Source organism: Balaenoptera musculus, chromosome 18, assembly GCF_009873245.2.
Source record: "Balaenoptera musculus isolate JJ_BM4_2016_0621 chromosome 18, mBalMus1.pri.v3, whole genome shotgun sequence".
In the NCBI taxonomy this organism is placed as follows: Eukaryota; Metazoa; Chordata; class Mammalia; order Artiodactyla; family Balaenopteridae; genus Balaenoptera; species Balaenoptera musculus.
This window is the reverse complement of record NC_045802.1, coordinates 24,112,914-24,128,878: the sequence shown is the minus strand read 5'-3', so window position 1 is coordinate 24,128,878 and position 15,965 is coordinate 24,112,914. Positions and strand designations below refer to the sequence as shown.

Here is a 15,965-nt window from a genome sequence, read left to right as displayed (position 1 = left end):
ACAGGTGGTGACCAATCAGAAAGAGACCCAGTGTTCCCTGGTGACCCCTCCTGGGAGAAGACAAACTGAAGGTCAAGGGGGATTAAGACCAAGAGGCCAAGTTAGAGGTTCTCAGGTGGCAATAGGCTCTTGGATTCGACTTGGCTCATAGTTCCTGGACAGCAGCCATTTGCCTGAGGGGGACGGTGGTATTTTGTAAGCTGGTGTCCATGTGTGTGTTTGCTGTGCATTTTAAGGAATAAATGCTCCATAAGCACGGCCATTATCGCTTCCCTTGGCCATTTTCACACTGGCAATGTGACGTATGCCATTTCTAGATGGCTAATGTCCATTTTTCTTTTATCTGACACAAGCTATTAAATGGGCTCACATTTAGTATGAAAAGCAAGATTTATATACAACAGGGAGAGCTAGGTCAGGGTGGCAGTCCGGGCCGATTAGCCAGAGAAATCAAGTCTGTGGAAGGACCAGAGTGGGCTGCTCCTTCTCTTGTAAGGCAATTTAGATTAATGCTCCTCAAACCGGTATGTGTACAAGAATCACCTGGAGAGCTTGTTAAAATGCAGGTTCTGTTTCAGAAGGTCTGGTGTGGGACTTGAGATTCTGTATGTCTAATAAGTGATATCAAGGCTGCTGGTTCAAGGACCACATTTTGAATGGGATGGATCTAGACGTATCAACTCCCTCTCCCCATCTCTCACTTTTGGACAAATTTATACCAATAATCATTACATTTGTCATGTTAGAAAAGCCAACCCAGTTAAGACTTCTGTAGTTAATGATTGCTGTACATCTAGTATTATAGTATAACTTGGAAAGGGAGGGAATGCTTCTTTTACTCAATGTTAAAGAAAACTGTTTCAGCCACTAACATTTCTGAATAGTATACATAATTTGACCAAAGAAGAAATGAGCTATAAATGACCCACAAGCCAGCCAATTATGGGTATTAAATGACAACTAATAAATCACTTTTAGGATAAGAGTTTACAACACAATTCTTTAGGATCTGCAAGCCCCTTAATTAGATTTGATGATTTTCTTAGTTGCACCTGAAATACAGAATGATTATGCTATATAAAGGGAATACCTTCTCTACAATCACAAGACTGAAGTGTGAACCTTCCTTTGAAGGAAAAAATGGGGCGGGGGTGGGGTTGAATGGGAAACAGTGAGGAATAGAGAGGTAGAAAGAGAGAGAAAGACAGGTTTTAAAAAGTTATTATGAGAATCTTTTCAGTGAAGGTATAATAGCTGATGACTTGGAAGTGAACTGCTGAATCAAATTTAGTAAACAAAGTGCCTATACTCTTTTTTTTTTATACCTCCAGCATTTCAATTCCTCATTTATAAGTCCAGTCTTATCTCTACCCCAGAGCCTACCTCTTTACAGATGTAGCATCTCTACAGATGTAGCATCTCTACATCTACACATGTTCCCAGCCTTGAGAGACAAGAAGGTGAGGCTTACAGACTCACTTTACAGGAATAGTTTGGAGAGGGGTAGGGGCCTGTCCAAGGTCACACAGCACAACAGGACACCTTGCAAGAAAGACTTAGTTTGCTCCCCAGCCAGGTAGAGAACTCCTCGGGGAAAGAAAAGACTCACACTCTTGCACATTCCACAAGCCATCAGCTTTGGGCTTCATTAACTCTAGTAAAAATATCTATTGCTTGGTAACCACGTTTAAATTTTGACCAACACTGAATCTTTAAGAGGAAAAAAAGAAAGAGAAGGATGAAGAGAGACACAGACAGCAAGAAAAAGAATTGTGATTTCATGACTTAAACCTGCAGCAGATGTCATACTTGGTCATCAGTATCATGAGTCAATCTCTTGCCCCCAGACCTCCAACACTTAAAACCCATTACAGCTTAGGACTTTGTGGGGAATGGGAGCAGGAAGGGCAGGGGGTGGCGGGAATGGGGATAGAAGAACAGTACATTCTTCCTTCTCTAGCAGATGAGCATTTTTAAGAGATTTTTCCCCCCAAGCCCCAGAAAGAGTATCAAAACTAAACACATCAGTTTGAGGTTTGAAATAGATCATATCACTAATACTGAAATGTAAATGCATGCTTTTTCTTTATCAGTGAGAGAGGTATGTTCACCTATTTAACACTCACCCTGGAAAATTCAATATTTGGATATAAATATGATGGTGTACCACTGGTGGCCATTGTTACTAATTGCTGTGCCTTCTGGCCAAATACACAGCTACTCCTTTGATCACTTACCTGGGAGGCGAGAGAGTGTGATGACAAAGAACTCTAGCTCTGAGATCAGTCAGACTGGATTCAAACCCTACTTCTATTTACTGGCTACGAGTCGTTGGGCAAGTTATCTAATCCTCTGTCAGTTTCATTTGCAAACTTGGGTAACAAGAATATTATACACTTCATAGGTTCTTGTGAGGATTAAACACTTTGTATATGAACAGTGTCTAGGACAGAACCTGGCACATCAGAAGCCCTCAGTAAATGCTGACTCACCATTCTCTCCAATGTCTTACCTTTTCTCTCTGAACTGCCTTCATTTTTTGGATTTCGGCTTCTTCAGCTTCCCTCTTGATTCTTATATATTCTTCTCTTTTCAGCTAAATTGTATTGAGATTACAGAAGACAAAAAGCAGTTACTATTTTTCAGTCTGAACCAATGGAACACAAAATTATGATGAAAGGAGGAGCTTCAAGATGGCAGGAGAGTAAGACGTGGAGATCACCTTCCTCCCCACAAATACATCAGAAATACATCTACATGTGGAACAACTCCTACAGAACACCTACTGAACACTGGCAGGAGACCTCAGACCTCCCAAAAGGCAAGAAACTCCCCACGTACCTGGGTAGGGCAAAAGAAAAAAGAAAAAACAGAAACAAAAGAATAGGGACGGGACCTGCACCAGTGGGAGGGAGCTGTGAAGGAGGAAAGGTTTCCACACACTAGGAAGCCCCTTCATGGGCGGAGACTGTGGGTGGCGGGGGGAAGCTTCAGAGCCACGGAGGAGAGTGCATCAACGGGTGCAGAGGGCAAAGCGGAGAGATTCCTGCACAGAGGACTGGTGCCGAGCAGCACTCACCAGCCCGAAAGGCTTGTCTGCTCACCCGCCGGGGCGGGCGGGGGCTGGGAGCTGAGGCTCGGGCTTTGGAGGTCGGATCGCAGGGAGAGGACTGGGGTTGGCGGCGTGAACACAGCCTGAAGGGGGCTAGTGCGCCACAGCTAGCCAGGAGGGAGTCCGGGAAAAGGTCTGGAGCTGCCGAAGAGGCAAGAGACTTTTTCTTGCCTCTTTGTTTCCTGGTGCGCAAGGAGAGGGGATTCAGAGAGCCACTTAAAGGAGCTCCAGAGACGGGCGCGAGCTGCGACTATCAGCACGGACCCCAGAGACGGGCATGAGACGCTAAGGCTGCTGCTGCCGCCACCAAGAAGCCTGTGTGCGAGCACAGGTCACTCTCCACACCGCCCCTCCCGGGAGCCTGTGCAGCCCGCCACTGCCAGGGTTCCGTGATCCAGGGACAACTTCCCTGGGAGAATGCATGGTGCGCCTCAGGCTGGTGCAATGTCACGCCGGCCTCTGCCGCCGCAGGCTTGCCCCGCATCCGTACCCCTCCCTCCCCCCGGCCTGAGTGAGCCAGAGCCCCCGAATTAGCTGCTCCTTTAACCCCGTCCTGTCTGGAAGGGCAACAGATGCCCTCAGGTGACCTACACGCAGAGGCAGGTCCAAATCCAAAGCTGAACCCCAGGAGCTGTGCGAACAAAGAAGAGAAAGGGGAATCTCTACCAGCAGCCTCAGGAGCAGCGGATTAAATCTCCACAATCAACTTAATGTACCCTGTATCTGTGGAATACCTGAATAGAAAACGAATCATCCCAAATTGAGGAGGTGGACTTTGGGAGCAACGATATACTTTTTTTTTCCCCCTTTTTCTCTTTTTGTGAGTGTGTATGTGTATGCTTCTGTGTGTGATTTTGTATAGCTTTGCTTTAACCATTTGTCCTAGGGTTCAGTCTCTCCATCTTTTTTTTTTTTTTTATAGTATAGTTTTTAGCACTTGTTATCACTGGTGGATTTGTGTTTTGGTTTGGTTGCTCTCTTCTTTCTTTTTATTACTTTAAAAAATATATTTTTTAATTATTATTTTTGTTCTATTTTAATAACTTTTTAATTTTGTTTTATTTTATCTTCTTCTTTCTTTCTTTCTTTCTTTCTTTTTCTCCCTTTTATTCTGAGCTGTGTGGATGACAGGCTCTTGGTGATCCAGCCAGGCATCAGGGCTGTGCCTCTGAGGTGAGAGAGCCAACTTCAGGACATTGGTCCACAAGAGACCTCCCAGCTCCACATAATATCAAACGACAAAAATCTCCCAGAGATCTCCATCTCAACGCAAGACCCAGCTTCACTCAACGACCAGCAAGCTACAGTGCTGGACACCCTATGCCAAACAACTAGCAAGACAGGAACACAACCCCACCCATTAGCAGAGAGGCTGCCTAAAATCATAATAAGGTTACAGACACCCCAAAACACACCACCAGACGTAGACCTGCCCACCAGAAAGACAAGATCCAGGCTCATCCACCAGAACACAGGCACTAGTCCCCTCCACCAGGAAGCCTACACAACCCACTGAACCAACCTTAGCCACTGGGGACAGACACCAAAAACAACGGGAACTACGAACCTGCAGCCTGCAAAAAGGAGACCCCAAACACAGTAAGTTAAGCAAAATGAGAAGAAAGAGAAACACACAGCAGACGAAGGAGCAAGGTAAAAACCCATCAGACCTAACAAATGAAGAGGAAATAGGCAGTTTACCTTAAACAGAATTCAGAATAATGATAGTAAAGATAATCCAAAATCTTGGAAATAGAATGGAGAAAATATAAGAAATGTTTAACAATGACCTAGAAGAACTAAAGAGCAAACAAACAGTGATGAACAATGCAGTAAATGAAATTAAAATTCTCTAGAAGGGATCAATAGCAGAATAACTGAGGCAGAAAAATGGATAAGTGACCTGGAAGATAAAATAGTGGAAATAACTACTGCAGAGCAGAATAAAGAAAACAGAATGAAAAGAATTGAGGACAGTCTCAGAGACCTCTGGGACAACATTAAATGCACCAACATTCAAATTATAGGGGTCCCAGAAGAAGAAGAGAAAAAGAAACGGACTGAGAAAAAATTTGAAGAGATTATAGTTGAAAACTTCCCTAATACGGGAAAGTTAATAGTTAATCAAGTCCAGGAAGCACAGAGACTCCCATACAGGGTAAATCCAAGGAGAAACACACCAAGACACATATTAATCAAACTATCAAAAATTAAATACAAAGAAAAAATATTAAAAGCAACAAGGGAAAAACAACAAATAACACACAAGGGAATCCCTATAAGGTTAACAGCTGATCTTTCAGCAGAAACTCTGCAAGCCAGAAGGGACGGCCAGGACATATTTAAAGTGATGAAGGGGAAAAACCTACAACCAAGATTACTCTACCCAGCAAGGATCTCATTCAGATTTGACAGAGAAATTAAAACCTTTATAGACAAGCAAAAGCTAAGGGAATTCAGCACCACCAAACCAGCTTTACAACAAATGCTAAAGGAACTTCTCTAGGCAGGAAACACAAGAGAAGGAAAAGACCTACAATAACAAACCCAAAACATTTAAGAAAATGGGAATACATATTGATAACAACCTTAAATGTAAATGCATTAAATGCTCCAACCAAAAGACATAGACTGGCTGAATGGATACAAAAACAAGACCCGTATACATGTTGTCTACAAGAGACCCACTTCAGACCTAGGGACACATAAGACTGAAAGTGAGGGGACGGAAAAAGATATTCCATGCAAATGGAAATAGAAAGCTGGAAAAGCAATTCTCATATCAGACACAATATACTTTAAAACAACGACTATTACAAGAGACAAAGAAGGACACTACATGATGATGAAGGGATCAATCCAAAAAGAAGATATAACAATTGTAAATATTTATGCACCCAACATAGGAGCACCTCAATACATAAGGCAAATACTAACAGCCATAAAAGGGGAAATCAACAGTAACACAATCATAGTAGGGGACTTTAACACCCCGCTTTCACCAATGGACAGATCATCCAAAATGAAAATAAATAAGGAAACACAAGCTTTAAATGATACATTAAACAAGATGGACTTAATTGATATTTATAGGACATTCCATCCAAAAACAACAGAATACACTTTCTTCTCAAGTGCTCATGGAACATTCTGCAGGATAGATCATATCTTACGTCACAAATCAAGCCTTGGTAAATTTAAGAAAATTGAAATCGTATCAAGTATCTTTTCCAACCACAACTCTATGTAACTAGATATCAATTAGAGGAAAAAAATCTGTAAAAAATAGAAACACATGGAAGCTAAATACACTACTTAATAACCAAGAGATCACTCAAGAAATCAAAGAGGAAATCAAAAAATACCTAGAAACAAATGACAATGAAAACACGACGACCCAAAACCTATGGGATGCAGCAAAAGCAGTTCTAAGAGGGAAGTTTATAGCAATACAAGCCTAGCTTAAGAAAGAAGAAACATCTCAAATAAAGAACCTAACTGTACACCTAAAGCAATTAGAGAAAGAAAAACAAAAACACCCCAAAGTTAGCAGAAGGAAAGAAATCATAAAGATCTGATCAGAAATAAATGAAAAAGAAATGAAGGAAACGATAGCAAAGATCAATAAAACTAAAAGCTGGTTCTTTGAGAAGATAAACAAAATTGATAAACCATTAGCCAGACTCATCAAGAAGAAAAGTGAGAAGACTCGAATCAATAGAATTAGAAATGAAAAAGGAGAAGTAACAACTGACACTGCAGAAATACAAAGGATTATGAGAGATTACTACAAGCAACTCTATGCCAATAAAATGGACAACCTGGAAGAAATGGACAAAATCTTAGAAATGCACAACTTCTGAGACTGAACCAGGCAGAAATAGAAAATATGAAGAGACCAATCACAAGCACTGAAATTGAAACTGTGATTAAAAATCTTCCAAGAAACAAAAGCCCAGGACCAGATGGCTTCACAGGCAAATTCTATCAAACATTTAGAGAAGAGCTAAAACCTATCCTTCTCAAACTCTTCCAAAATATAGCAGAGGGAGGAACACTCCCAAACTCATTCTACAAGGCCACCATCACCCTGATACCAAAACCAGACAAAGATGTCACAAAGAAAGAAAACTACAGGCCAATATCACTGATGAACATAGATGCAAAAATCCTCAACAAAATACTAGCAAACAGAATCCAACAGCACATTAAAAGGATCATACACCATGATCAAATGGGGTTTATTCCAGGAATGCAAGGATTCTTCAGTATATGCAAGTCAATCAATGTGATACACCATATTAACAAACTGAGGAGAAAAACCATATGATTATCTCAATAGATGCAGAGAAAGCTTTCGACAAAATTCAACACCCATTTATGATAAAAACCCTCCAGAAAGCAGGCATAGAGGGAACTTACCTCAACAGAATAAAGGCCATATATGACAAACCCACAGCCAACATCGTTCTCAATCGTGAAGAACTGAAACCATTTCCTCTAAGATCAGGAACAAGACAAGGTTGCCCCCTCTCACCGCTATTATTCAACATAGTTTTGGAAGTGTTAGCCACAGCAAGCAGAGAAGAAAAAGAAATAAAAGGAATCCAAATGGGAAAAGAAGAAGTAAAGCTGTCACTGTTTGCAGATGACATGATACTATACATAGAGAATCCTAAAGATGCTACCAGAAAACTCCTAGAGCTAATCAATGAATTTGGTAAAGTAGCAGGATACAAAATTAATGCACAGAAACCTCTTGCATTCCTATACACTAATGATGAAAAATCTGAAAGTGAAATTAAGAAAACACTCCCATTTACCATTGCAATGAAAAGAATAAAATATCTAGGAATAAACCTACCTAAGGAGACAAAAGACCTGTATGCAGAAAACTATAAGACACTGATGAAAGAAATTAAAGATGATACAAATAGATGGAGAGATATACCATGTTCTTGGATTGGAAGAATCAACATTGTGAAAATGACTATACTACCCAAAGCAATCTACAGATTCAATGCAATCCCTATCAAACTACCAATGGCATTTTTCAGAGAACTAGAACAAAAAATTTCACAATTTGTATGGAAACACAAAAGACCCCGAATAGCCAAAGCAATCTTGAGAACGAAAAATGGAGCTGGAGGAATCAGGCTCCCGGACTTCAGCCTATACTACAAAGCTACAGTAATCAAGACAGTATGGTACTGGCACAAAAACAGAAACATAGATCAATGGAACAGGAGAGAAAGCCCAGAGATAAACCCATGCACATATGGTCACCTTATCCTTGATAAAGGAGGCAATAATATACAATGGAGAAAAGACAGCCTCTTCAATAAGTGGTGCTGGGAAAACTGGACAGCTACAAGTAAAAGAATGAAATTAGAACACTCCCTAACACCATACACAAAAATAAACTCAAAATGGATTAAATGTAAGGCCAGACACTATCAAACTCTTAGAGGAAAACATAGGCAGAACACCCTATGACATAAATCACAGCAAGATCCTTTTTGACCCACCTCCTAAGAAATGGAAATGAAAACAAACAAATGGGACCTAATGAAACTTAAAAGCTTTTGCATAGCAAAGGAAATCATAAACAAGATGAAAAGACAACCCTCAGAATGGGAGAAAATATTTGCAAATGAAGCAACTGACCAATGATTAATCTCCAAAATTTACAAGCAGCTCATGCAGCTCAATATCAAAAAAATAAACAACCCAATCCAAAAATGGGCATAAGACCTAAATAGACTTTTCTCCAAAGATGATATACAGATTGCCAACAAACACATGAAAGAAGGCTCAACATCATTAATCATTAGAGAATTGCAAATCAAAACTACAATGAGATATCATCTCACACCAGTCAGAATCACCATCATCAAAAAATCTACAAACAATAAATGCTGGAGAGGGTGTGGAGAAAAGGGAACCCTGTTGCACTGTTGGTGGGAATGTAAATTGATACAGCCACTATGGAGAACAGTATGGAGGTTCCTTAAAAAACTAAAAATAGAACTACCATATGACCCAGCAATCCCACTACTGGGCATATACCCTGAGAAAACCATAATTCAAAAAGAGTCATGTACCACAATATTCATTGCAGCTCTATTTACAATAGCCAGGACATGGAAGCAACCTAAGTGTCCATCATCGGATGAATGGATAAAGAAGATGTGGCACATATATACAATGGAATATTACTCAGCCATAAAAAGAAACGAAATGGAGTTATTTGTAGTGAGGTGGATGGAGTTAGAGTCTGTCATACAGAGTGAAGTAAGTCAGAAAGAGAAAAACAAATACCGTATGCTAACACATATATATGGAATCTAAAAAAAAAAAAAAAAATGGTCATGAAGGACCGACCTAGGGGCAAGATGGAAATAAAGACGCAGACCTACTGGAGAATGGAATTGAGGATACGGGGAGGGGAAAGGGTAAGCTGGGACAAAGTGAGAGAGTGGCATGGACATATATACACTACCAAATGTAAAATAGCTAGTGGGAAGCAGCCGCATAGCACAGGGAGATCAGCTTGGCGCTTTGTGACCACCTATAGCCTGGGATAGGGAGGGTGGGAGGGAGGGAGAGGCAAGAGGGAAGAGATATGGGGATATATGTATATGTATAACTGATTCACTTTGTTATAAAGCAGAAAGTAACACACCATTGTAAAGCAGTTATACTCCAATAAAGATGTTAAAAAAAATTATGATGAAAGGCATATTACAGTATTTTTTGTGCTATAGCGTGCCATGATTATAGGTTGGTTCTTCGAGCTACTTAGATCACAGAGGATGGTCAGGCCACGTCTGCTGCCCATGAAATTTCTTTGTGTTTCTTCCTTGGTCTCTGTCTTTCTGTCTCCTCTGTCCCCAACCCACCTCCACCAGGTTGGAGAGAAGAAAGGGCAGGTAATTTTTCCTGATTATAAAACTCAGAGTTCACTGTTAAAAAAAAAAAAATTGCTGGAATCTTAAAAATTTTTGTAGTACTTTCAGGACTGGAATGGAGTAAACAAATCCATGTTCTTGGAACCCGAATATTCAAAACATAGTAGAGACTTAAACTAGGGGGGAAAAAAACCCTTTACCAAAGGTCTCACTGACTGATAGACAGCTTGGGTGAGAATTTGCAGTATTTATCCCTTCACTTCTCACATCATGATTTCTTTGATTTTTGAGACTTTCTTTTGCAGTTTGTTCAAAGGTTTTATGCTTTTGGTAAAGTTACTGTGTTATTTCATGGTTACTTTGAAAGTGCTGGTACTCTAATTTCCTGCCAAATTTAAGCTAAAAGAGATGGATTCTGACCTTTTTCTGGTATTTAGATTGTATCAGTTGAAGTTGTTGTCTCTGCCTGACTTCAACCTCTGACTGGTTTCCACCTAAGTAAACAAAAAAGTCATGAAGGTGAAACATGAATGTTAAGCTGAATTGTCAGCCATCAAAGACTAATTAAATACATGATAAGTCTACACCATGAGTTTCTTTAACATTTTCATACCCCTGGAAATAAGGACATAACTGAAACCAAGTCCCCCTAAAACCAAGTTCCTCTGCCGAGTTTATGATTAACCTCTCTATCCAAAACGTTACTCCCTTTCTTGTCCAACACCCGTTCTCCTCAAGATTAAGGAGTATCAAAGAAAAGGGGGAACTGTAACTGAGCAAGACCCTATGGGTTCTTCCCAGGACAGACCCCTCCCCTGTATCCTCTGCTTTAGCTCCTCCCTGAAGTACCTACAGAATAGTATCTGATGCACATTTCCTGAGTTGTTTTACAGATGCTAAAACCCCCACCAAATGGAAGATGTAAGCACGTGATGACCGTGAGCACACAGCCCCCAAGCCTTCTGGAGCCTAAGGATTGATAACGTTAACCCCTGTGACACAGCCAGCCCTGTTACCTCACCATCAACCAATCAGAATTGTGCACAAGCTGATCACTCCCCTCCCTCACCTGGCCTTTAAAAATGCTTTCCTGAGACCCGTCGGGGAGTTCAGGTGTTTTGCGCACTAGCTGTCCCCAGCTCCTTGGCTGATGATGCCTTACTGAACTGCACTTCCCTTCACCACAACCCAGTGTCAGTAGCTTGGCTTTACTGCGCATGGGTGAGCAGGCCCAAATTTGGTTCGGTAACATAACCAGTTTTTTAAATAAGACATTAAACAACAGTAATTGCATAAAAGAGAAAGAGCTGGACAGAAAGATAAGGCCATATTCCCCCAAGAAGAGGACAATGCTACTAAGGTTTTTCAATCTTGTAGGTATTCAAGTTTTTCTTTAGACTGAAATCACACCTGAAGGTCCATGCTAAATAATAAGAAATAGTGCTCTGGAAATTCCAGAACATTCTTTCTGCTAGCGTATGACCATTCCTTAACCTAATAAAGATGATGATCAGTGATGCTTCCAATGTTTTTCTTCTTCTGACTCTATTGCCCTGTATTCAAGTAGCAAAAGCTCAGGAAAGCCTCAGAGGTCTTGCCATGAGACAAGTATACAGTCTTTATAACCCAGTTTTTAAAAGTACAATGGGAATATTCTAATTAAAATTGATTGTCAATCCATTCTATTTATTGTTCTTTTCTTTAGGTATTTAAGAGAAAAATATGGATGTTAGGTCATTCGTCTGCTCTCTCTTAAACCTATAATAACTGGGGGCCAGAAATCCTTGCAGTTTGACAATCATCTAAGAATTACTGTTTAGGGATTTCTCAGTGTTCATGCAAGCTTGGCGTGCATATTTTAAAGATTCCTTTGAAATAATTCTCCGGTGATTTGGTCACTAAAAGTGTCAGTTCTCTGAAAGATTCACTTGCACAGAAGATGCAGTAAAACAATTTGCATTCATCATAGTTGTTATAATTGAACAGATAAAGACACCACAGAGACTTCTGAGTCCCAAAAGCTCTATAATACCTGTTTGGTCTTGGCCCTAAGGAAAGAAACAGTGAGGGCTATTGAGGTTTTTATCTAATGTTACAGCCACTTTCAGTATCTCCTAGAACCATTCCAATATTTTACGGGGTAGAGGAATAGAAGAGGAGTTGAGAATTTAAAAATGGAGAAAGTTGGACGTTCCTGGCAGTCCAGTGGTTAAGACCCCATGCTTCCATTGCAGGGGGCGTGGATTCAATCCCTCATCAGGGAACTAAGATCCCACATGCTGCATGGCGTGGCCAAAAAATTAAAAAATTAAATTAAAAAATAAAAATGGAGAAAGATGTATAAGCATTTGCAGGTTTTCTTTAAAACTCATCTCAAAGTTTAAAACATTCTAGAATTCTTTTCTACTCGCTACCCTCTTCCCCCTTGACCATTCCTAGGTACGCCATATAGCAGAACTCCTGCTCTTTTTTTGCTTAAGGCCCCAAGACAGCAGGCACCAACAACTCCAAATCCCCAAGGCAAGTGCTTGGCTCCCTAGGCAGGATCTGCAAGGGGGTAACTGAAAACCAGTTTGGGGAACCTTAATTGGCAACTACCTTCAGTCTATAAAAGAGGTTAGCTAGGTCAAAGGAAGGTAGAAATCAGAGAGAAGATGTCTTTGTGAATTTCATCTTCTCTGTGTATGTGTTTGGGGAAGGAGGAATCTTCATATCAATGTGAGTAAGAGAGGTTTAATGAACATCACTTGAAGGGCTCAATCTCTGTCCCCAAGAGACTGAGGGACCTAGTGGACCCATGCTTAGGAAGGTCAGAGCCAAAAGGCACATGGCTGCTCTCATGTGGCTACTCAGACTGGTCATAAAGAAGAGATGGCTGCAGGGCAAATGGCCTGTATTCCCAGAGTTTGTGGGAAGGATACACAAGTGTTTCCTGCACTCCCAATCTGGTTGTCATGAAAGAGAATGCCAATCTAAAGTCATCTTAAAGGGACTTGCCCGGGATTTCCCTGGCAGTCCAGTGGTTAAGACTCTGCACTTCCACTGCAGGCGGCACGGGTTCGATCCCTGGTTGGGGAGCTAAGATCCTGTATGCCGCATGGCATGGCCAAAAAAATAAAAAAGGGCCTTGCCCATGTGGGCCACCCAGAGGTACAATGGAGCTCTACAAAGACAGTCCAGCTACCAAGAGCCAGCGGTGAAGCCATAGACCTGGGCTGGAGCAGGGAAGAAGCTTTAATCTCTGTCAGTAACAGAGTTTTGACCAGTATTTAGGACTAAACTTAATTACTGAAATGACACTGTTTTTATGCCTAGAATTAGCTGGACAACTTTATTATTTGAGAAATACCAAAAAGATCTAATTTCATCCAAAGAACGTAAGGAAAAGTAGACCCACATAGCTGGTGTGAGGGGGCCAGTTAGGAAGGACAAAGCTGTCTCCAGGTTGCACCCCTCAAATGCAGCTTATTCAGCAAAATGGTGACACGAGATTAACCCCTTTCATGAAATACAGTGGGATGATGATGATAATACTATTACTTGCACCCATTAAGTGATTACCAAATTAGGTTATTTTTACCCACATCTTGGAAAAAATACTTCTTGACAACTACTATGAGGGACTTCCCTGGCAGGCCAGTGGTTAAGACTCTGCACTTCCACTGCAGGGGGCGTGGGTTCGATCCCTGGTAGGGAAACTAAGATCCCGCATGCCACACGGTGCAGCCAAAAAAATAAATAAATAGATAAAACCACTGTGAGAGTAAGTGGCCTCTGACTCGTAACACACTTGTGTGAACTAAATCTGTGGGAACTGTGTGTCCAGCCCTTTAAGCTCTCAGCTGCTTCTGGAAGAGAAAAGAGAAGATGTGAATGATTCCCATTAGAGGGCTTCCCTGTTGAATGATTCAAACACCAGGCAAAGGCAGCACAGACAATTCATCACACTGCCACGTGCTCCAGAGGCCCAAAAGTCTCTATTTGCGAATGAAAACACAGGCGATGTTCTCTTTATACCCACCCTGTGTCCCCAGCCCACTCGCATCTTAGTGTTGGAATTGACTCTCCATTCATTCTTTTTCCCATAACCAGTTAACTGCCATGATTAATATGCTTGTGATAGCACTAATCAGGATGGGAGTAAAAGCTATGACAGGGCATATGCAGCGCCCAAGTAAGATTTCTTCAGAGCTGATCAACTAAGAGGCTCTAAATTATTTGGCAATTAAGCCATCCTTTTATTCCCACATAACTGTGGCATCATCCATTTGCTACTTGCAGAAAATCAGAAACAACAGTATACCTGCATACTTTTGACTTTAAGTGCATGTTTTGACATTAAATGCATTCCATTTCAAGCAGCACGATGGTCCAATGACCTATAACGTACATTGAAAGACAGATGTGGGCAAGATGCTAACAGGATCCTTGGGTGGCCCTGTCCTTCCGCATTCAAGCAACTGGCTTGCTGGCTTACCTAGCTGCATGGGTGCCAGGTTAATGGGCTTCGTCCTTTGTTGCTCCTTCCACCTCTCCAGGTCCTTCAGCTCTTTTGCAGCCACTAAGCCAGGTGAGAAATATCAAATCATCAATTATTAGAGCATGAAAAGGGAACTGCTCCCTTGAAAGCATCACAAACCACCATCAGATGGACAATTAACTACATGCAAGCATGAGTGGACGAGATATCCAGGAAAGGAAGACACCACCCACCCAGTCCTAACCCCTTGGGGTCACCCTAAGGCACTTTCTCTCCAAGAGTCTGCACAGAAGGTTCAAGTTTGAAAACAGGGGCTTCCCTGGTGGCGCAGGGGTTAAGAATCCGCCTGCCAATGCAGGGGACACGGGTTCGAGCCCTGGTCCAGGAAGATCCCACGTGCCGCGGAGCAACTAAGCCCGTGCACCACAACTACTGAGCCCACGTGCCACAACTACTGAAGCCCGCACACCTAGAGCCCTTGCGCCTAGAGCGCATGCTCTGCAACAAGAGAAGCCACTGCAATGAGAAGCCCGCGCACCACAACGAAGAGTAGCCCCTGCTCGTAGCCCCCGCTCACCGCAACTAAAGAATGGCTGCGCGCAGCAACAAAGACCCAACGTAGCCAAAAATAAATAAATTAAATAAAATTTTTTAAAAAATTGAAAACAATGGACTTCCCTGGTGGCGCAGTGGTTGGGAGTCCGCCTGCCAATGCAGGGAACACGGGTTCGAGCCCTGATCCGGGAAGATCCCACATGCCATGGAGCAACGAAGCCCGTGCACCACAACTACTGAGCCTGCGCTCTAGAGCCCATGAGCCACAACTGCTGAGCCCATGTGCCACAACTGCTGAAGCCTGCGTGCCTAGAGCCCGTGCTCCGCAACAAGGGAGGCCACCACAGTGAGAAGCCCACGCACCGCAACAAAGAGTATCCCCTGCTCGCAGCAACTAGAGAAAGCCCATGCACAGCAACAAAGACCCAAAGCAGCCAAAAAAATAAATAAAATAAATTAAAAAAAAAAAAAAAATTGAAAACAACCTGAACTCCTACTAAATAAAGAAGTTTAGTTTTTCATCCCACTCTGGCATTTTTCAAACCCTATATCATTTAATGTTAAAAGTTTCCTATAGGGAGTGTGTACAAAACATTCATGTGTCAATAAGAACTTTTCACACACAGTAAACATAAATCCCCATAAAATTCTAATGCCCGTATTCACTTTAAATATTCCCCAAGCTTAATGTAACCATGAGGAACGAGGCCTATCTGATTCCTGGCACTTGGAACCGCTAGGCTGAGCCTCCTGCCTGTAGAGCAGTGCTCATTCCCCAAATATACACTGAATGGCAGCAGGGGGCGCCAGAGACACTAGTTCTGTTCTTCCAACGTATGCCCGAATCTCATTAGAAGTGATTATTTCAAACGTCCATATATAATATTTTTTAATTATTAGAGGGAAA

General features: G+C 41.7%; 1 protein-coding gene across 5 annotated transcripts in view; it reads right to left on the bottom strand.

The window, feature by feature from the left end:
• Positions 1–15,965, bottom strand: part of EPSTI1 (epithelial stromal interaction 1) — a 104,174-nt gene that overhangs the window by 70,161 nt on the left and 18,048 nt on the right. For all 5 annotated transcript variants that reach the window (XM_036831093.1, XM_036831095.1, XM_036831097.1 and 2 more), the window contains exons 3-5: positions 14,501–14,584; positions 10,444–10,517; positions 2,513–2,596 (exon numbers count right to left, since the gene is read on the bottom strand). In XM_036831093.1, the coding sequence (XP_036686988.1) occupies positions 2,513–2,596; positions 10,444–10,517; positions 14,501–14,584 (242 nt within the window). The remainder of the gene's footprint in view (positions 1–2,512; positions 2,597–10,443; positions 10,518–14,500; positions 14,585–15,965) is intronic.